Source organism: Heptranchias perlo, chromosome 27, assembly GCF_035084215.1.
Source record: "Heptranchias perlo isolate sHepPer1 chromosome 27, sHepPer1.hap1, whole genome shotgun sequence".
In the NCBI taxonomy this organism is placed as follows: Eukaryota; Metazoa; Chordata; class Chondrichthyes; order Hexanchiformes; family Hexanchidae; genus Heptranchias; species Heptranchias perlo.
This window is the reverse complement of record NC_090351.1, coordinates 33440469-33462314: the sequence shown is the minus strand read 5'-3', so window position 1 is coordinate 33462314 and position 21846 is coordinate 33440469. Positions and strand designations below refer to the sequence as shown.

General features: G+C 42.9%; 1 protein-coding gene across 1 annotated transcript; it reads right to left on the bottom strand.

Moving 5' to 3' along the window:
* Positions 1-363: 363 nt before the first annotated feature.
* Positions 364-20548, bottom strand: LOC137344563 (glutathione S-transferase Mu 5-like). The gene is made up of 8 exons (XM_068007609.1): positions 20429-20548; positions 16453-16528; positions 15587-15651; positions 14531-14612; positions 13428-13528; positions 3452-3547; positions 1820-1930; positions 364-551 (listed from the first exon to the last, which is right to left on the bottom strand). Exons 1-8 carry the CDS (start codon positions 20462-20464, stop codon positions 459-461), a joined length of 660 nt encoding a protein of 219 aa, XP_067863710.1. The 5' UTR covers positions 20465-20548; the 3' UTR covers positions 364-458.
* Positions 20549-21846: the final 1298 nt, after the last annotated feature.

The window sequence follows — 21846 nt, the reverse complement described above, 5'->3', positions numbered from 1 at the left end:
CTGATTCTGAAGAACACCCATTCAACTCATGGCAGAGAGGGTAAAGCATTTAAAATGGAAGACTGAAAGATTCAAATCCAACACATTACTGATCAATCTCCTTGGCTTTGCATCTGCCCCATCAACAATAAATAGCAAGTTGCAGAGGGGCACACAAGTTACTCTGGTTTATACCCAGTGGATGGCACTTGGCAACCACATGGTGTGGCATCACTCTCCATCCCATTAGAATCCCTTTGTGTGTCTTCTCCCCTCAAAAGAACTGGGTCAACCATACTAGTATTTTGGCCAGAGACTATTTCTCCATGCACTTGTTAATTGTAAAAAAGCATAAAAATAATACCAATGACTTGTTATGCAATATTTTAACAAATGATTTTCATCTTTATTGAAATTGTACGTTTGCAAAAACTCTTTATACACCGTACTTTTAGTAGCCTGCGGAACGACAAGTTCCTTCAGGGTTTGTTGCCCCACTTGGCCATCTTGTTATTGAATGGACCCTTCATAAAGCGGTCAGATTTCATGTATGCTGCAATCTTCTCTAAAGCCTACAAAAAGAAAAATTTGGACAGCAGTAAATGAGAGCACAATCACTACAGAATAGGAAATGCAAAATTAAAAGCAAGAACTAAAACAAAAATAAGCTACATAGTTTTCACGATGTTTATTCCCCTTCCCTTAAAAGAAGGGCTCTCCCTGCACTAAGCAGCATCTACAGCCAATTTGGCTTCCATAAGTTGGTACAATTCCATCCAATTTTATCTTCTTCCCTTGGTAGGACTTGCCTTCTGCTCTACACTGCCACAGTTGCACAGCCAAGACTAGGAACTCAGCGTTTGGAAGATTATGGGATACAGCGTGCATTTTGAAAATCCACCCTCCATTATTATTAAGCCTACTACAGATCAGCAGTCCTCTTATTTTCAAGTTAAGCTACCACATGGTAAATTTTTGTTCGGGCAATCAATTCATTACTCAAATACTGCAAGTTCAAAATGCAGAAAGACCCAGGAAAAATCTTCAGCTGCAAAAAACTTATTAATTGTTGCAATCATATTACATAGAATTTACAGCACAGAAATAGACCATTCAGCCCAACAGGTCTGTGCCGGTGTTTATATTCCACACCAGCCTCCTCCCACCCTACCTGCATATCCTTCTATTCCCTTCTCCCATGTACTCATCTAGCTTTCCCTTAAAAGGCATCTACGGTATTTGCCTCAACTACTCCATGTGGTGTGGAGTAGTTCCACACTCTAACCACTCGGTTAAAAAAAACATTTCTCCTGAATTATATTAGTGACCATCTTGTATTTATGGCCCCTAGTTTTGGACTCCCTCTTAAGTGGAAACATTTTCGAAACGTCTACCCTATAAAACCCCTTCATAATCTTGAAGACCTCTATTAGATCACCCCCACAGATTTCTCTTTTCTAGAGAAAAGCACCCCAGTCTGTTCAATCTTTCCTGATCGGTATAACCTCTCAGTTCTTGTATCATCCTCAAATTTTTTTTGCACCTTCTCCAGTATCTATATATGCTTTTTGTAATATGGAGACCAGAACTGTATATTAGTTTCATACAACTGTTCCACCGAGCCCATCCGATATTGGCATGGTGCAACATCTGCATGCCATTCCCTCCCACACCCGATCTAGTGAACTACATGGCTACCAGATTCAATTCAAGACCGATTCCCGTCTAGTTAGATAATTCAATTCAGATTATTTGGCCGGGGTGTTTGTTTTTAAAACGCTACTGAATTTTTGATTGCATACCAGTCAAGACTTTTGCTAAAAACAAACACAGTTCTTACCTCAAAATGAGTGACAAAATCCTTCAGGTTTTGAAACTCATCCAAACACTTGGGTACAAACACACGATGTTCATCAAAGAGTTCGTACAATAGAAAATCTACAAAAGAGATCTGGCAAGAGAAAGTAAAAAAAAAAAGTTTTATTTTTAAAATTGTTCTGTACAAAGGCTGGTCGAGATTTTGAATTAAATCAAGAGCGTACTCTGCAGAATCCCATGAAGCCTAAACTGGTTTTCTTTCCCAGTGTTGCAAATCATCTGTGTGCTTTCAAAGTCAGGAGCCTACAACTGTCTCAAGCAGAGGAGGACAAGCAAACCAAAATGAAAAGGGAGTGTAGGGAATAACCCCACACTTGTTGCAATTATACTCTACAACTAGAGATAAAACTTGTGCTTAGTCACAACAGAAATTGTAAAAGCACTCATTGCTCTCATTTACAGACTAGCAAAATAGTTTTGCACTGCTTGTGTAAACCTGTGTGTGCTAGTTCGATATACATGCTGTGTACACTTTATACAACAGACTAATTCTTCACATGTAAACTTCAGTTTAAATCCAAACTGCAGCACTCCAGCCCATTTGCTACACAAGTACATTTAAAAGAAAGAGGGTGACGTCCAGTTTTGGGAGTCTGTCGGTCAAAAGATATTTTGTCAAATGCATCCACTTTTGCCCCAGGGCTCAAAAGGGTTATTTTAAGCTGCTAACTGAAGTCTAGATGGGACACAGAATTACAGCAGATTCAGATCCTTATACCGACTACTTGACAGGGCCACTCTGCTCAACTGGATATAGAAACAGCCAGTGAGAGAATGAGGAGTTGTTTATTAGTGCATTACAAGCAAATCCCTCACTTCATGTGGGTGGCCATTGCACTAACCATTTTAGTGTTTATACTTGATTTTCTTCAGAGTTACGAGTTTGTAAAATGTCCCTCCACTCAATGACAATGTACAATCCTGAGGGCAGGAAATGTACTAAATGCAAATTATTTATTCTCCCTCAATAGCCTGAAAGTGGAAACAGGGAGAACGAGGGCAAGCTCACAGCCCACCCTCAGTAGCACAGCACGTTACTAAACCCAACACTGTATGCTGCCAAGTCAGCCAAAGTTTAAAGAAAAAAAAAGTGTAACTCAGCTATTAAAGATCTTTACCGTAGAGTGCTGGACAAAAGGCTTTAGCCCCAGCAGTGAACAAGTGAGTAACACTGGTGATTAGAGCAGAGCGACAAAGTCCACACACAACGCACCAGGGAAAGGAGAGGGGGGGGGGGGGGGGGGGATGAGGAAAGTAAGTGCAAGGTTCAAACAAGTCTGTAGATGGTGCTTCAACTAAGGTGCACTAAACCTGTAAGCAAGGCCACAGGACATTAATTGGATTTGGTTCAATTACAGCAGGTTGCAAATACATTTGTGAAGTAGCAGTCTTTTTAAATTTTACTACAGAGTCTTATTTTCAATATCTTCATATTTACAGATAACAGTAGACACTGATTCTTAGTCAGTCAATGGAACTTCAGCTTTCCTGTTCAATGCACCCAAGTGCAATAACCAGAGGAACAAACGGTTACAGCAGATAAGCCAAAAAGTGCTGCTCCCAGCACGCAGCGATCACTTGGGAACAAACTTACCGTGTCGCCCGCAAACCAAGGTCTTTTCCCCAAGAAGTCAGAGAACTGCTTCAATGAGCTTGGTAAGCCTTTCAGATAATCCGCCTTCAGATTTTCCTGCATCAAGTCAGATAACAAACTGTTACATTCTGGAATCCTGTGAACCAGATTATACTCTGAACAAGCAGAAAGAATGTGCACGTGCACAAAGTCCTTTAAGCATTTATAATCTTGCAAATACTAGCATTTTAGGAATCTCACTGTAGACAAGGTCAAGTAAAGAGTCTAAAGCCAGCAGATTCCTTTTCCTCAAATTACTGATATACAATCTTAAGAGTGATTTTTTACTGCTCAGATGTAAAAAGGGTTGAAAGTCTAAAAATTCCAAGCAATATATTTTTATAAATGCTATTTTTGATTTGCACAGGCCTGATGTTACGTTAGATCATGCTAGTTAAAAAAAAATCACAATTAGTGAAGCACGTTTAATTGCCGTAAATTAATCCGCAGGATCCCACAACTGGAATGCTAGCACGCATATCAAACCATCCACAACAGCAACTTTCTTCTTAGTTACTAAAAATACAGCAGTCTGAGCACATCCAAGCCAGTTATCCAGGTCACACCTGCAAGGCAGTGACAGCTCCAAAAAAAGGACAAAAAAATAACTTGATTAAAGTTTTCAGTCACCCCCCCGTTTCCTGTTGTCACAATTTGATAAGCAACAACCGCTTTAAACAAACATGTAACCTTAACGTCTAATTGATTCTCCTATAACTGGAGATGCTGTGAGTTGCCTAGCTCCACCTGCCATTTTAATTTTGTGATCCACCTATTTCCACAATCACCCATCAGCAATTTCTACTATTTATTTCCTCAATAACATGCAGCCTGTGCAGAATTAAATAAATACCAGGCTCAGGCTGTCATTAAATTGCATAAATGAACCCACCATAAGTATATTCTATGTTTGCAGGGAGTATGGTGGCCAAGAACTAACACTCCTTTCCCCCGCCATTACCAACACCGTACCCCATCCACTTCCTGATAAAGCACCAGACAATTCCTCCAACTTCCCATTGGCAACACAATTAGAGATTCACTAATATTCTTTTAACAATCATGGTTGTTAAATTGACAGCGACAGCACTGTGGGAGTACCTTCACCACATGGACTTCAGCAGTTCAAGCAGCTGGTGAAACGGGTGGACATGTGGCAGATGAAATTTAACGCAGAAAAATGCAAAGTGATACATTTCGGTAGGAAGAACGAGGAGAGGCAATATAAACTAGAGGACTCAACTCTAAAAGGGGTACAGGAACAGAGAGATCTGGGGGCATACGTGCACAAATCATTGAAGAACATAAGAAATATGAGCAGGAGTAGGCCAATCGGCCCCTCGAGCCTGCTCCGCCATTCAATAAGATCATGGCTGATCTGATCCTAACCTCAAATCTAAATTCATGTCCAATTTCCTGCACGCTCCCCGTAACCCCTAATTCCCTTTACTTCTAGGAAACTGTCTATTTCTGCTTTGAATTTATTCAATGATGTAGCTTCCACAGCTTCCTGGGGCAGCAAATTCCACAGACCTACTACCCTCTGAGTGAAGAAGTTTCTCCTCATCTCAGTTTTGAAAGAGCAGCCCCTTATTCTAAGATTATGCCCCCGAGTTCTAGTTTCACCCATCCTTGGAAACATCCTTACTGCATCCACCCGATCAAGCCCCTTCACAATCTTATATGTTTCAATAAGATCGCCTCTCATTCTTCTGAACTCCAACGAGTAGAGTCCCAATCTACTCAACCTCTCCTCATATGTCCGCCCCCTCATCCCCGGGATTAACCGAGTGAACCTTCTTTGTACTGCCTCGAGAGCAAGTATGTCTTTTCTTAAGTATGGAGACCAAAACTGTATGCAGTATTCCAGGTGCGGTCTCACCAATACCTTATATAACTGCAGCAATACCTCCCTGTTTTTATATTCTATCCCCCTAGCGAGAAACGCCAACATTCCGTTGGCCTTCTTGATCACCTGCTGCACCTGCATACTAACCTTTTGATTTTCTTGCACTAGGACCCCCAGATCCCTTTGTACTGCAGTACTTTCCAGTCTCTTGCCATCAAGAAAATAACTTGCTCTCTGGTTTTTCCTGCCAAAGTGCATAACCTCACATTTTCCAATATTGTATTTCATCTGCCAAACCTCCGCCCACTCACCCAGCCTGTCTATATCCCCCTGCAGGTGTTTTATGTCCTCCTCACTCTCTACTTTCCCTCCCATCTTTGTATCATCTGCAAACTTCGATATGTTGCACTCGGTCCCCTCCTCCAAATCGTTAATATAGATCGTAAAGAGTTGGGGACCCAGCACCGACCCTTGCAGAACACCACTGGCTACTGGTTGCCAGTCCGAGAATGAACCATTTATCCCAACTCTCTGCTTCCTGTTAGATAACCAATCCTCCACCCATGCCAGAATATTACCCCCAATCCAGTGATTCTTTATCTTGAGCAATAATCTTTTATGTGGCACCTTGTCGAATGCCTTCTGGAAGTCTAAATACACTACGTCCACTGGTTCCCCTTTCTCCACCCTGTACGTTATGTCTTCAAAGAACTCAAGCAAATTTGTCAGACATGACTTCCCCTTCAGGTTGAGAAAGCATTTGGAATCTGTGCTTTATAAACAGAGGCAAAAGTAAGGAAGTTATGATGAACCTTTATAAAACACTGGTTCAATCACAACTGGAGTATAGTGTCCAGAACAGGACACCTCATTTTAGGAAAGATGTGAAGGCCATAGAGGGTGCAGAAAAGATTTACTAGAATCATTCCAGGATGAAGGACTTTAGTTATGTGGATAAACTGGAGAAGCTGGGGGTGTTCTCCTTGGTGCAGAGAAGACCAAGAGGAGATTTGATAGAGGTATTTAAAATCATGAAGGGTCTAGACAGAATAGATAGAGAGAAACTGTTCCCATTGGCAGAAGGGTCAAAAGCCAGAGGACATAAGGTGATTGGCAAATGAACCAAAAAGGTGACATGAGGAAAAACTCATTTTAAAAAAAAAAACAGCAGGTGGTTAGGATCTGGAAGGCACTGCCAGAGGGGGTGGTGGAAGCAGATTCAATCGTAGCTTTCAAATACTTGAAAGGAAAACATTTGCAGGGTTACAGGGATAGGGCAGGGAAGTGGGACTAGCTGGATTGCTCTTACATAGAACCGGCACCCACTCGATGGGCCGAATGGCCTCCTTCCATGCTGTAACCTTTCTATGATTCTAAGAAGGCCCACCACCACCTTCACAAGGGCAACAAATGCTGGCTTTGGCGGCGCCACCCATATCGACAGAATTAATAATGAAAGCCTCTGGCCACCATTTTATTTTAAAATTCAGACAAGCTTCAGTTTTTTTTAAAAAAGCTAAAAATTTAAAAAAGCTCTCCTCAAAATCTTTCCCTTCTAAAGGATGTTTAAAGTTTCTCCCAGCCCCTGCTGCCTTTCCCTCCTCTACGCCCTCTCCAAGCGCAGTCCCTAACCAAGCAAGTGGTCCAAAACGGCCACCATCGCATTAAAATTTATATTTTTAAAAACATGAAAAATGTTTTAATAACAGAGACTTACAATTTCTCTTCATGCCACAACCAGGCAGCCACCCGCCCCCCCCCCCCCCAATCCCCCCCTCTCGACTGCACTAGGCCAAATCAGCAACAGTGGGCACGATTTTAAAAGGGAAAAACGGGTGGGTTGGTGGGGGGGGCAATCAAAATTGCTGTTTTTGGGAGCAGGCAGACATCCCGGCTGGGACCCGCACATTTTTTGAATGAGACTCAGGCAAATCTGTGTATGTGCGTACAGCAGGCACCAGGACGTCCTGTGGGCTGATAATTAAAAGGAGCAAATGTGAGGTACTTAACTGTAGTTGTTTTTTTTGTATATTGGATAGTTGCCTGGGCGGCTTTCCCACAGCTTCCGATTCACACCTGGTGAAACCAGGCGGGAAGGGCCGGATCAGGCAAAAATATATAAATATTACATTTCCCATTGCAATCAAATTAAATAAACGTACCTTAAAAAACAAACAATGTTGCCTGGACCTCCCACCCCACATGTCTGATGTCCCCACTCTAATCTTTGTTCCCCACCGCCCCGCCCCCCCAATTTCCATCCTAACTGCCGATGAGGTTAGCGTCTCGCTCTCTCCCTCCCTCCCCCTGCCACCTCGGATGTGCAGCTCCTGTCAGCAGCCAGCCTGTCAATCAAACCCAGAAAAGGCTTTGATTGGCCTCATTAGGGAAACCCACCTACTTCCCTTCCGGGTTTGGCGCCAACAAATCACCCCTCCAGACTCTCCCCGCTGGCCGATTAAAATCGTGCCCAAATAAAAAAATAGAAGCCCCAATTATAACCTGGGGAAGAGCAAGAGAGGCGAGCAAGAGACCAGCGGAGAGCGTGGCAGGCCCCTGGCCATATTAACTCCAGATTAAGCCCGATTCCTGCCCGAAGCCAGCGAGAAAGACGTGGAGCTGACGGGTGGCAGGAGACTGGTCCCCGGCAATCACAGTTAGTGGAGGAAGCCCAGGCCAGGGGAAGCCTTCATTTCTTCATGGGGCCTGAAAAGAGCATTCCTGCTACCTTTTTAAAAAAAAAAATTAACTTCGGGGCCCCTCTCTCCTTGGTGCATGCACTCCACACCAAACGCATGACTGCCAGTTCAGTTCTAGTTTTTTTTTTTTTTTTTTTTTTTGAGACCCTCACCCATGAGGGTTGAAGTACTTCACTTCAGTCTAAACGGAAGCCTCCAATTCACACCGAAATGGAGTTGAAAGCTAAGTGCTTCAACTCAAATTTAAACAAAGTTTTCCATGTCATCTGGAAGTGCCCTGGGGTAAATGAACCCACCCCCCAATCCACTCCCCACCCACAGCTCCTTCTTCTCCCAAGACTAGTCTGGCTGGGCTCATCATACTGGTGTCTCTGGTTGCAGTCGTGCAACCCCAGCCCAAGGGCTTCAGCAATCTGATTTCCTTTTCCTCCCCCAACACTTATAATGGAAGTCGCCTACACAAACACATCACCCTGTAACTGCACCATCTAGGCACCTGGTTTCCCCACAAAGTGCTCACTGCTTGCTAAAAAAAAAAATTCTCATCTCCATTTTTGATCGCCCTGTAACTGAAATTTCTACTGTCAAAAATCAGTTTAAAGAAGATGAAGGTTCAGGTTTACAGGAAGTTGCATATTTCAGAACATGATTACATTTTTCCATTGAATTATCTGCATCTTAATGCCTGCCACCAAAGTTTTCACTTGAAGGCCTCAGCCTCTGCCAAAAGTATAGAATGATACGTGGAAAAGTCAGAGAGTGTAGAATGTCGCATTGAAAAATTGGAGAGAAACATTTCAGTAACAGTGAAGGTGGACATTATACAGAAACACCTAAATGACAATCCATTGTTGTAACAACTCAAAACCACCTACAATTCTACCTCCTCAGTCTGTGGTCGCAACAAGGTCACCAAGCAGCTTTGGTGTTGAAATGCATAGAGACGCTCAAGTTCAATAGAAAGTACGCAGTTAGGTTTTTTTAAAATTTGGGGATGTGGGCGTCGCTGGCAAGGCCATAATTGCCCTTGAGAAAGTGGTGGTGAGCCGCCTTCTTGAACCGCTGCAGTACATGTGGTGAAGGTTCTCCCACAGTGCTGTTAGGAAGGGAGTTCCAGGATTTTGACCCAGCGATGATGAAGGAATGGCGATATATTTCCAAGTCGGGATGGTGTGTGACTTGGAGGGGAACGTGCAGGTGGTGTTGTTCCCATGTGCCTGCTGCTCTTGTCCTTCTAGGTGGTAGAGGTCGCGGGTTTGGGAGGTGCTGTCGAAGAAGCCTTGGCGAGTTGCTGCAGTGCATCCTGTGGATGGTGCACACTGCAGCCACGGTGCGCCGGTGGTGGAGGGAGTGAATGTTTAGGGTGGTGGATGGGGTGCCAATCAAGCAGGCTGCTTTGTCCTGGATGGTGTCGAGCTTCGAGTGTTGTTGGAGCTGCACTCATCCAGGCCAGTGGACAGTATTCCATCACACTCCTGACTTGTGCCTTGTAGATGGTGGAAAGGCTTTGGGGAGTCAGGAGGTGAGTCACTCGCTGCAGAATACCCAGCCTCTGACCTGCTCTCATAGCCACAGCATTTATATGGCTGGTCCAGTTAAGTTTCTGGTCAGTGGCACCCAGGATGTTGATGGTGGGGGATTCGGCGATGGTAATGCCGTTGAATGTCAAGGAGAGGTGGTTAGACTCTCTTGTTGGAGATGGTCACTGCCTGGCACGAATGTTACTTGCCACTTATGAGCCCAAGCCTGGATGTTGTCCAGGTCTTGCTGCATGCAGGCACGGACTGCTTTATTATCCGAGGGGTTGCGAATGGAACTGAACACTGCAATCATCAGCGAACATCCCCATTTCTGACCTTATGATGAAGGGAAGGTCATTGATGAAGCAGCTGAAGATGGTTGGGCCTAGGACACTGCCCTGAGGAACTCCTGCAGCAATGTTCTGGGGCTGAGATGATTGGCCTCCAACAACCACTACCATCTTCCTTTGTGCTAGGTATGACTCCAGCCACTGGAGAGGTTTTCCCCTGATACCCATTGACTTCAATTTTACCAGGGCTCCTTGGTGCCACACTCGGTCAGATGCTGCCTTGATGTCAAGGGCAGTCACTCTCACCTCACCTCTGGAATTCAGCTCTTTTGTCCATGTTTGGACCAAGGTTGTAATGAGGTCTGGAGCCGAGTGGTCCTAGCAGAACCCAAACTGAGCATCGGTCAGCAGGTTATTGGTGAGTAAGTGCTGCTTGATAGCACTGTCGACAACACCTTCCATCACTTTGCTGATGATTGAGAGTAGACTGATGGGGGCGGTAATTGGCCGGATTGGATTTGTCCTGCTTTTTGCAGATAGGACATACCCGGGCAATTTTCCACATTGTCGGGTAGATGCCAGTGTAGCTGTACTGGAACAGTTTGGCTAGCGGCGCGGCTAGTTCTGGAGCACAAGTCTTCAGCACTACAGCTGGGATATTGTCAGGGCCCATAGCCTTTGTTGTATCCAGTGCACTCAGCCGTTTCTTGATATCACATGGAGTGAATCAAATTGGCTGAAGTCTGGCTTCTGTGATGGTGGGAATATCAGCAGGAGGCCGAGATGGATCATCTACTTGGCACTTCTGGCCGAAGATGGTTGCAAACGCTTCAGCCTTTTCTTTTGAACTCACGTGCTGGACTCTGCCATCATTGATGATAGGGATGTTTACAGAGCCTCCTCCTCCCGTTAATTGTTTAATTGTCCACCACCATTCATGACTGGATTTGGCAGAACTTCAGAGCTTTGATCTGATCCATTGGTTGTGGAATCACTTAGCTCTGTCTATAGCATGTTGCTTCCGCTGTTTAGCATGCATGTAGTCCTGTGTTGTAGCTTCACCAGGTTGGCACCTCATTTTTAGGTACGCCTGGTGCTGCTTCTGGCATGCTCTTCTACACTCCTCGTTGATCCCCTGGCTTGTTGGTAATGGTAGAGTGAGGAATATTACAGGCCATGAGGTTGCAGATTGTGCTGGAATACAAATCTGCTGCTGCTGATGGCCCACAGCGCCTCATGGATGCCCAGCTTTGAGCTACTAGATTTGTTCTAAAACTATCCCATTTAGTACGGTGGTAGTGCCACACAACACGTTGGACGGCGTCCTCAGTGTGAAGGCAGGGCTTCGTCTCCACAAGGACTGTGCGGTGGTCACTCCTACCAATACTGTCATGGACAGATGCATTTGCGACAGGTAGATTTTTCCCTCGTGTTGGTTCGCTCACCACCTGCCGCAGGCCCGGTCTGGCAGCTATGTCCTTCAGGACTCGGCCAGTCTGGGTGATGGACATTGAAGTCCCCCACCCAGAGTACATTCTGTCCTCTTGCTACCCTCAGTGCTTCCTCCAAGTGATGTTCAACATGGAGGTGGACTGATTCATCAGCTGAGGGAGGGCGGTAGGTGGTAATCAGCAGGAGGTTGCCTTGCCCAGGTTTGACCTGATGCCTTGAGGTTTGATGGGGTCCGGAGTCAATGTTGAGGACTCCCAAGGCCACTCCCTCCTGACTGTATATCACTGTGCCACCACCTCTGGTCGGTCTGTCCTGCCGGTGGGACAGGACATACCTGGGGATGGTGATGGAAGAGTCTGGGACGTTGGCTGAAAGGTGTGATTCTGTGAGTATGGCTGTGTCAGACTGTTGCTTGACTAGTCTGTGGGACAGCTCTCCCAATTTTGGCACAAGTCCTCAGATGTTAGTGAGGAGGACTTTGCAGGGTTGACTGGGCTTAGTTTGCCTTTGTCGTATTAGGGAATTAGGGGTTACGGGGAGCAGGCAGGAAATTGGACATGATTTTAGATTTGAGGTTAGGACCAGATCAGCCATGATCTTATTGAATGGCGGAGCAGGCTCGAGGGGCCCATTGGCCTACTCCTGCTCCTATTTCTTATGTTATGTTCTTATGTATCCGGTGCCTAGTGATCCGATGCCAGGTAGTCCGTCCGGTTTTATTCTTATGACTTTTTGTAGCGAGATTTTACAACAGAGTGGCTTGCTAGGCCATTTCAGAGAGCAATTAAGAATCAACCACTTTGCTGTGGGTCTGGAGTCACATTTAGGCAGGTTTCCTTCCCTAAAGGAACCAGGTGGGCTTTTACGACAATCTGGTAGTTTTGGCACTATTATGATTTTTTTTAAATTCCAGATTTTTAATTTAATTAATTGAATTTAAATTCCCCAGCTGTCGTGGTGGGATTTGAACTCTGGATTATTAGTCCAGTAACATAACCACTATGCTACCGTACCCTGTACGTGTTATTTAACATTGTAAAGACCTATAATAAGTGCCACCTACAGGTATAACTGGTACTGCAAGTAAATGTTGGCACCCAATTCTGTTTGGTCAGAGCCTGACACAGGAGCTTTCAATGCACTTTAAAATGGCATGTAGCAACCAACTCACTAATTTTAAATATTGGTGGATGTACATTAGATACACACCAAATTCAATGCTTAAGAAATCCTATAGAAAGTCACAAACCAATACTACCATATATGGGGAGGTGGGGGGGGTTGCTGTCAGGCCCCTTATCTCATTGCTGACAGACACTAAGAATCCACCAGCGAGCCAAACCTCACATTCAGCCCCAGCTCCAACTTCCGCAGTTCTGCCAAAACCCAAGGTTCCCTCTCCACAGTGATGCCAGACCCCTCCTCCCATGCTGCCAAACTCCAGCAGCCCCACTGCAGTTCTGCCAAAGCCCAGAACTGTCCAAGTGCAGCTAAACCTTAATCCCCCACTCCAGTACTGCTAAATACCAGATATCAGAGAAATATCTATCAGTCATGGAATTCAATCCCTAAAGCAGTAGAAATCCCAGGATGTCATTTGAAAATGGAATACGAATTAGTCCCTGTAAAGTCGTAGTCCCGATGTTATCCCCTATATAGCAAAAATACCATTATTGCTAATCCTGATTCATTGAGAGCAATGCCATATTAATTTTTAAATAAATCTCTCAACCACGTGTTCAAAGTTAAAAAGTGACTGTTCCAGCAGCACAGCCACTTTAGAATGTTAGGGCAATTAGTCACTCAGACTCAGCAGAATTGGAGACTAAACAATCCTGGGTTCAAGAGTCTAAATCTCTCTTTCTTTCCACCCCCCCAGACTCTCCCCTGGTTGCCAGACTGCATTAATTTCGAATGTCCTTCAAAAGATTAGACAAGGTGATTTAATATACAAACCGGAGACCACAGCAACCTCTGCTGGCAGGAAATATTACTGAGCAAAACACTGGAGTGATTTGGGTCAAGTGCAACATAAAATTTTAAATGCATGCTTTTCACAGGACAATTTATCCTCCATTTCCCCGACCCCCAAAAAAAGCTACCGAACGTAGCCAGTACAGAACTCACAAAGTTAGGGTCGTACGCGATGCGGACCAAGCCCATGCGGAAATCCATCGCCTGGTTCTCCAACAAATCGACACGGATCTTTTCATCCTCAGTCTTGCCATCTGTGTGGGCGAATTGAAAAACACGTTGATCAAAGTCAAGGCAGAAAACAACGCAACAGGGAGCTCGTACCAAACTGCAGCAGTTACTACTGTGCACAACCAGGTCCTTTCTGGATAATCCTTGCATTGAGGGGTTGAGAGAATTATTGAAATATTGATTAATCAATTTTTCAGGTCTGTACTCAAGTCAACTAAGTCGTGTTTGTTCGGAATAGCATACAAGCAATGGAACTTTTAGCCACTGCACTCACACAGACATGATCAGGCCTGGGTAGGAAGGGCAGGTTTAACCTGTTGGCAGCAGCCCCTGTAGTTACCACACAAGAATTCAGTTAATTGAAAGGCAAAGTCTGGAGGGAAAATCATTGCCATGTAAGCTCATTTCAGCTTGGGAAAGCCAAACTTTGCCAAAGTTCTTGCCACCTCCAAAAAAGGGACACAAATGAGGAAAAAAAGATTTTTGAAAATTGGATTAGGCTGAATTTTTTTTAAAAAACTAATGCTCTGTGCATAAAATTTAAATGCTTCTGTTGTGTTTCTTTTTCACTTCTGTTTGCTATTTATTTTAAACTTAGCAAAACACTCGTGGAAAATCAACACAGACAGAAGCATTTACATTTTATATACAGAGCATTAAATACCCCCTCTAGATAGAATTCCCCACAATTTGACAGAATGGGTTTTATCCCCCCAACTTATATTTTGCATAGTTATGCCGATATAATCTGCACAGGAAGTAGAGCACAATCTCCTTTAATGATCAGCCAACCTACATTTAATTCATATGAATTAATAATGGCATGTTAAAAAAAAACCTTAATTTAGAAAAAATGAACTGTGCAAGTCAAATAGATTGGAAACAAATAGCAAAAACCATACTGCCAACCAGGAATAGATGCCTGCATCCTGACAGATTATTTGTACAAGCAATTAGGCAAAATGTTAAGCAAGGCACAAGAGAAAGACACACATGCTTGTGACGGTAGGGTTGAGCAAACTTACCAAGGCTGTGTTTCCTTGCAATATAGCGCATGATAGCATTGCTCTGAGAAATTTTAACTTTTCCATCAATCAAATAAGGAAGCTGAAAAAGAAAACAGTTCCAAACAATTTTCACATGATCACAGATTAGAACATGGGTGCAATTAACTATCAATATAACTGAAGGTTTATGCTCTTTTAATTAGCATTTTATTAGTGCATATGCATCAGTATGTTAATATATTTGTTTAAAAATTCACACCAATCCATATAACTCTGCTGCCAAATCTGATATGAAGGGAGTTCTAAACACCAATCACTGTACCGGTCCCCTTTGATACAAAAGGAATTAATTCTCAACCAGTCTGTATATCAGCACTTCATGAATACTGCCATGAAGTTATTTTTTTTTTTAAAGTTATTTGCCACAAAACCAGTCACTATCCAACAGACCTCACTGGTGAATTAAAGATACCATTTACAAATGATACCAACTGGCCATTTCTAAATGATACCAACTGGCCATTTCTGATGCTTTTGAAAAAAAGCATTCAGTTTTCCATTGCTCACCTATTTAAAAGTACCAGTGAGCAAGATTGATAAATATGGTCAACTAGCTGATGTGTTATCTTCAATGCATACTGCATTCACTGGCACTTCAAATAGTTCAGCAGTACGTCGGGGATTCAGTACATTTTAAACAAAGGGAATCTGTAACAGATGATTCCTTGAAAGAAACACAAAATCAGCAATTCTAAATCTAATGGAGTAATAAGGTGGAGATGAGACAGTGAGAACCAAGCTACATCCATTCCTGTTGAGACGGACAGTCAGAGGATACAACACATGACGGAGCAAAGATGCAATAGTAATATTTTTTTTTAAAACTATGACATTACCAGTGGGGCTTATCTAACATTTATGCATAAATGAGAGAGAGAAAAAAAAAGAGTGGGTTTAGTTGAGACCAACTGTGCACTGGCCAGAACAAATAAAGGGTCAACAAAAATAATTGATAATTTCTCACGTTGGGGGCAGGGGAGAACTTGAAGTTCAGGGATTTGAGTCAACACTTACATTTGGGAAATCCAGTCCAAGCTTCAACTTCACATCAAACCAGCAGCTCCGGTCATAATTTGGAGCTTGAAAAAGACAGACAATAATACATTTAGAAAACAATCAAAATTTTGTGAATTGTATTACGTTATTGAAGTTACTAAATAAAATCAGACAGGAGAGTGCTCAATTCCTCTGAAAACTAGATAGTATAAATATTTTAATAAGTACTCTTCTAACATGTTTAAAGTACATCAGGAAGTTAGAACGAATATCCAGAAGCCCCCAATGCCTCTTTTCGCTCTTCTCCCCTCCCCCCATACTTCGAGAGGCGAGTTGGACATGAAAATACTAGTAATAGGTTACACATTAATATAGCAACATTTCAACAGTTTAATGAAACTCCTTTGGTATCAAACTCCATTTTAAACTTATAAGACAGTCAGTTTCTATACCATTGTTTCCGAGTAACATTCCACATTGCGAGTCAACACCAGAATGAATCCAGCTGTGTTTGTAAAGCCTGTGCAAATAATTTCCAGATGCATCAGCTAACTAGCTAGTGCTGCTTTATGGAGGGCATTGAATGCACAAACAGAAAAAAAAGTGCCTCTAACTTGAAAAAGGGTCCTGAAAGCGTTTGGGGCTGAACAAGAGTGGCCTTTCTTATATCGCACCTGCAGGAACAGTTTGTGATTGCCAAATCATACAAAAGGAAAGTCTCATGAAAGCAAAGCAAAGTTGAAAACCAATTCAAGTACAACAGTTGGGATACGTCAGATGACCAGTTGAGGACACCGCGTGCAATCTCAAGTCACCGCACATCAAACTTTATTTCAGTTACCAGAAATTTCACATCATAACTTGACAGACACAAACACTCTTACCTTCTCCACATGAATAGAATTTCTCTTCGTACGCTGTTCCAGTATACTCCAAAAGCAAGCGAATTGGCTGCGCCAACTACATAACAAAGACTCAAATCAGACCCAGTGCACAACTCGATCTATTAATTTTAATAAGCAAAATAAACTCACCAAAAAAAAATCACGAGATCCACCATGGCTAGAGTTTAACATATTTAATCAATCAGTTATTTGTGATTGTTGCTGAGCCCCATTATACACTCAATTGCTGTGAACAATTCCAAACTAGTGTTCACATGTATCAAAAAGTCAAAGGTTTGGAATTGTTGCTACAACAAGATACGGTTTCAAATCAAGTGATTTTTTGCACCTGTGTTTATGACTGGAATGATTTATGCAGACAATATTTATGGAGTCAAATGATCAAATTGCAGAGAGCTTCTCCAGATCCATTTCAGCATTAGGTAGATGTCTACTTACATTTTAGGGGCTAGTTAATAGCATCAATACATTACAGAACCACATCAAGGTGGAACACATCCACAAAACTCTTGGCCTTCCAATAGCAGGGAAATCAATCCCTTTCATATGACATGTAGTCATTGGAAAGTCTCAATTTACAAGTAGCCTCCAGACCTTGCCCATTGGCTAGATACAGAGGTCCTGCAGATTTACTTTACTGCAAGGATGAACAAACTTGGATTTATAGATCACCTTTCATGACATCCCAAAGTACTTTACAGTCAATTAATTACTTCTGAAGTGTGGTCATTGTTGGATGTAAACAAAGCAAGTTCCCACAGCAGCAAGGAGATAAATGATTGGATAATCTGTTTTAGCGATGGTTGTTGAGATAAATATTGACCAGGACAACAGGAAAACTCACATGCTCCTCTTCAAATAGTGCCGTGGGATCTTTTACATCCACCCGAGAGGGCAGAAGGGACTTTGGTTTAACATCGCATCTGAAGGATGACTCCTCCAAAAGTGCAGCACTCCACTGAAATCTCAGCCTAGATCATATGCTAAAGTCTCTGGAGTGGGTCTTGAACTCACGACCTTCTGACCCAGGAGGTGAGAGAGAGCTACCACGGAGCCAAGGCAAAAAAAGTGAAGTTAAACTCCTCAGGAGGTCATGCCGAACAACGTACAACGCCTTGGCAGCACTGCTCCTGGAGTACTGAATAAATTTCTGGCAATCTTAACAAAAACTGGGCTATCCAGACAGTGCATAGGAGAAAAGGAATGACACTGCTCCCCCATTTCAAAAAAATGGGAAGAGCCAAGAAGAACTTGGAAAGCTGGGACCCTTCCAACCTCAAAACAAGAGCAGAGTCTGCGGGAACCATTTGATGGGTTACAGGGATAGAAGAAGAAAACCTGAAACACATGCCAGAACAACAGGGCAAATGGGTGCAGATTCAGGGCTGTGATAGGCAAAATTAAGTCAGGTGCCAGCAGTTATTTCTTTAGAGGACAAATCTGTACATGTTACTAGGAAGGGAGGTTTGAGGCAGGGACTTAATTCATTTGAAAAAAAAAACATGCCACAACATGCCAGTAGATTTGAAGATAAAGAGAAATAATGTTGAATCAAAACTTATTGTTATTGGTGTTCCTATGGTCACACGATGCCTTGAAGCAGAGTTTCCACAGCATAAAGCATGAATGGAAACAATGGGGTGCAAGCATAACTCCTGATCCGCAAGATAAGAATCATGACGGAGTATTCTACACAAAAAATGGCTGCTGCAAGCCTGCCACAGAAGAATAGTTCCAAAGAAAGGCAGAGTGCCCAGTAATCGTGCAAGTTACCTATATATTTTCATTATTCCAGTAATTACAATGGCAAATCAACACTTCCCCTTTAAAATGTCACCGACATTTTTTTTAAAAAATTCATTAATGGGATGTGGCTGTCACTGGCAAGGCCAGCATTTATTGCCCTTGAGAAGGTGGTGGTGAGCCACCTTCTTAAATTGAATGGCTTGCTGGGCCATTTCAATGGGCACTTAAGAATCAACCACATTGCTGTGGGTCTGGAGTCACATACAGGCCAGACCAGGTAAGGACAGCAGGTTTCCCTCTCTAAAAGGGCATTAGTGAATCAGGTGGGTTTTTTTTTAAATGACAATCCAGTAGCTTCGTGGTCACCATTACTGATACTAGCCTTTTATTCCAGATTTTATTTAATTAACTGAATTTAAATTCCCCAGCTGCAGTGGTGGGATTTGAACTCATGTCTCTGAATTATTAGTTCAGGTGTCTGGATTACACATAACCTCTATGCTACCATACCCTCCATTATCAGGCTTTTAACAGTTTTGGAGGTTACTTCAGAACAATCTAAGTAACATATGCAGTGGGGAAAAGAAAACTTTTGATCAGCTCACATGACTTGCTGCTCAGATGAAAATTCAAAGTTTATATCCTCCTCCCACTACTCAAGTCTTTCTACATAAATTGCAAAATAGATTGATTTTACCAAGCAATGTAGAAACAGTTTAACACAAAGTAAACAGAATATTGTATATCCATCCAAAAAGTTGCAAATTTAAGATAGTACGTTTGTTTTTTCTGCCAACAAGACAAACTTATTGTTGGCAACGATAATAATCGCAGCACTATTGCACAAGATAAATCCTAACTCTGCAAAAATAAGCCACGTCTTTACAAAAAAAAAACCTTCACTAACATTAAAAAATTCAAAAAGCAAGTTACCATGGATAAACTTACAAATTCAAAAGACAAAATATCGCTATCTTTAACAACTAGCTGAAGATACAAGCGTTTGGATATCAAGATATTCCTTGTATCAAAACTGGAACTGAGAGGAGAATATGGCAGGAGGCATGTATGAAATTACAGGAAACGAAAGACACGGAAGAAGAAAAACGGAAACGTTTGAATAAATTAGAGCAAATAAGAGCCCAATTACTAAAAGATACAAGAGAGAGACAGCCACCCCCTGAAGACTCCTTCCTGCCAGTGGAGAGTGGGGCAAGAGAGCCATATACTGGACCTATAGGTCACAATAATATAATCAATGCAAAATGCGTAGGACGGGAGGCCACTAAACCAGCGGCCGCACAACTTGCATTTATTGAACATCTAATACAGCAAGCCCCAAAACATTTCATGGAAGAGAAACAGATCAAAATCAGTGCTGTGGCCCAAAGTATGGTCAAAGAGAGTGATTTTGAGGACATGTAGGTGGTGCTTAGGGTGCAAAATGCAAAAAAGAAACTGCAGATGCATGTTAGAGAAAGGGTCCACACCCAAAAAAACAGTAATTTGCTGACTGGCCCGTCGGACGTTGCCAGCATTTTCTGGCTTTGTTCTAATTCATTAGGCAAGGAGTTGGAGAGAGAGAGAGAAAAGGTAATTCCATTTAGAACCTGCCCAGTAATCAAGCTGATCGCTTGCAGCTCGGTTTGTTGCATCCGCTAATATCGCCCCCGAATACAAGAAAGTGGATAAAAGCCAACTGCCTTAAAATCCCGTATGAACAGAGAGAGAGAGAGAGAGGGGGAGGGGGAGGGAAATCACAATAAAATCGTCTTTGAAACAGATTAATGCAAAGTCTGGAGAACCACGCAGTTCGTTGCAAGGTAGATATTTTGCAGAGAAGGGAGGAAATCATGATCAGAATGGAGTCTAGTGAACAAAAGCAAACTTCCGCTCACCAGACAGCTTCGGTGCAGCATGCACTGCGTTTCCTTAATGCAGATTAAAATTAAATGGGCCAACATTAACGTCTCATGCAACCCCTGAGAGCCCAGAAAAACGCCACGACTGTCCCAGGGGTCGGCTTTGATTGACAGACAACATTCTCCCCCCCCCCCCCCCCCAAAAGTTCCCCTAAATCAAAAAATACAGCAGATGCTGATTCAGGCGAAAGGTCTTGGACCTGAAACATTAACCCTGTTTTTTCTTTCTCACTTGCTGAGCACCTCCAGCATTTTCTGCATTGACCCTAAGCCTGTGCGCTCCTTACCCCGCGGATGTCCCAGTAGCCCAGTGTCATCACCATGATCGCAGTCACAGCTTCAAAAAAACCCACTTCCAGCAAACTCTGAGCGACACTGAGAGACACCGCCTTCTGCTCTGCAACCTTATATATCCGCTCCTCACCCACCGGGCCAATTAGATCTTGCCTGGAGTTCATTATTTGTTTAGGTTTCGACGATGACGTCTTGCTGCACATCCTTTTGAATATAAATATTTGTTATCTACGTTTCCGAATTAAAAAGAAATTGGAAAATTTAGACCCTTTTGTTAACTTGTACATTCCTTTCTTCCTGCTTGTCAGATTTGTAATATGTACACAAAAAAAACCCAGTAATAAGTGCAAGTATAATTTATCACATCAAATCATCTCAAAGGGCTTCACAATTAATTGTTTTTGGGGTGCAGTGATCTTGATAAAGTATTAAAGTTATCGAAACTAGACTCTTGAACCTATCACTAAGATGGCAGAGACCAAAATCTTACCACAGGATGGCATCATACGTCCTAATTCCCACCATTTCTCTCCCCAATGCACTGTCACTTACAACCAGATAAATGAGGTTTGTCGATCCAGGCAGTACTGTTCAATTTAAAAGTGCTCAATTCTTGGAAAACTTTTATCCATATCTCAAGTTTCCCTGAATATTTTTGGAAACTTGTTTTTCCTCAGGTAACTACTGAGATGTACTTTAAACTGCCAGAGTCAGGGACTCTCTGAGTCACCTGCAAATTTACAACCTCCAACCACATTAAAAGGATACTATTAGTAGCATGGGTTTTCCTATGGGGATTTCTCTGCATGCAGTGATGTTGCAAGGAGGAAGAGACCAGAAGGGAGAAAAGGAGAGCCTGGCAACATCAAAGGATGAGGCAATGCTACAACTGCACTCCCATGCGAATCTATGGGCCCAGAAGATCTTATGAGTGAGGAACTCTGCCTTTGTCGACTGTGATTCACAAAGGAAGCCTGTATAACCTAGAGTCCAGATCAACTCCCTGAACAACTCTGCCAGTGGCTGTCAAAGTGAGTATTGTTCTCAACTTTTGCGCCACTGGCTCATTCCAGGTTGCAACGGGGAACCTGTGTAACATCACTCAGGGTGCCGCCCAGTCCTGCATTTGCCAGGTTGCCAATGCCCTCTTCATTAGAATTTGGGAATTCATCCATTTTGGAAGCATTCCATTCAGTTCTATCGTGTTGGTGGTTTCCCCAAAGTTCATGGGGCAATAGATGAGATGCATGTTGCATTGTGAGCTCCTACTGTGAGCCCATTGAATTTCCCAAATAGAAAGGAATTTTACTTCCTGATGGTTCAAACTGTTTGTGATCAGCAGCAACAAATTCTCCACGCTAATGTCAAATTTGCAGGGAGTTGTCACAATGCTTTTCTGGCGTGGCAGTCC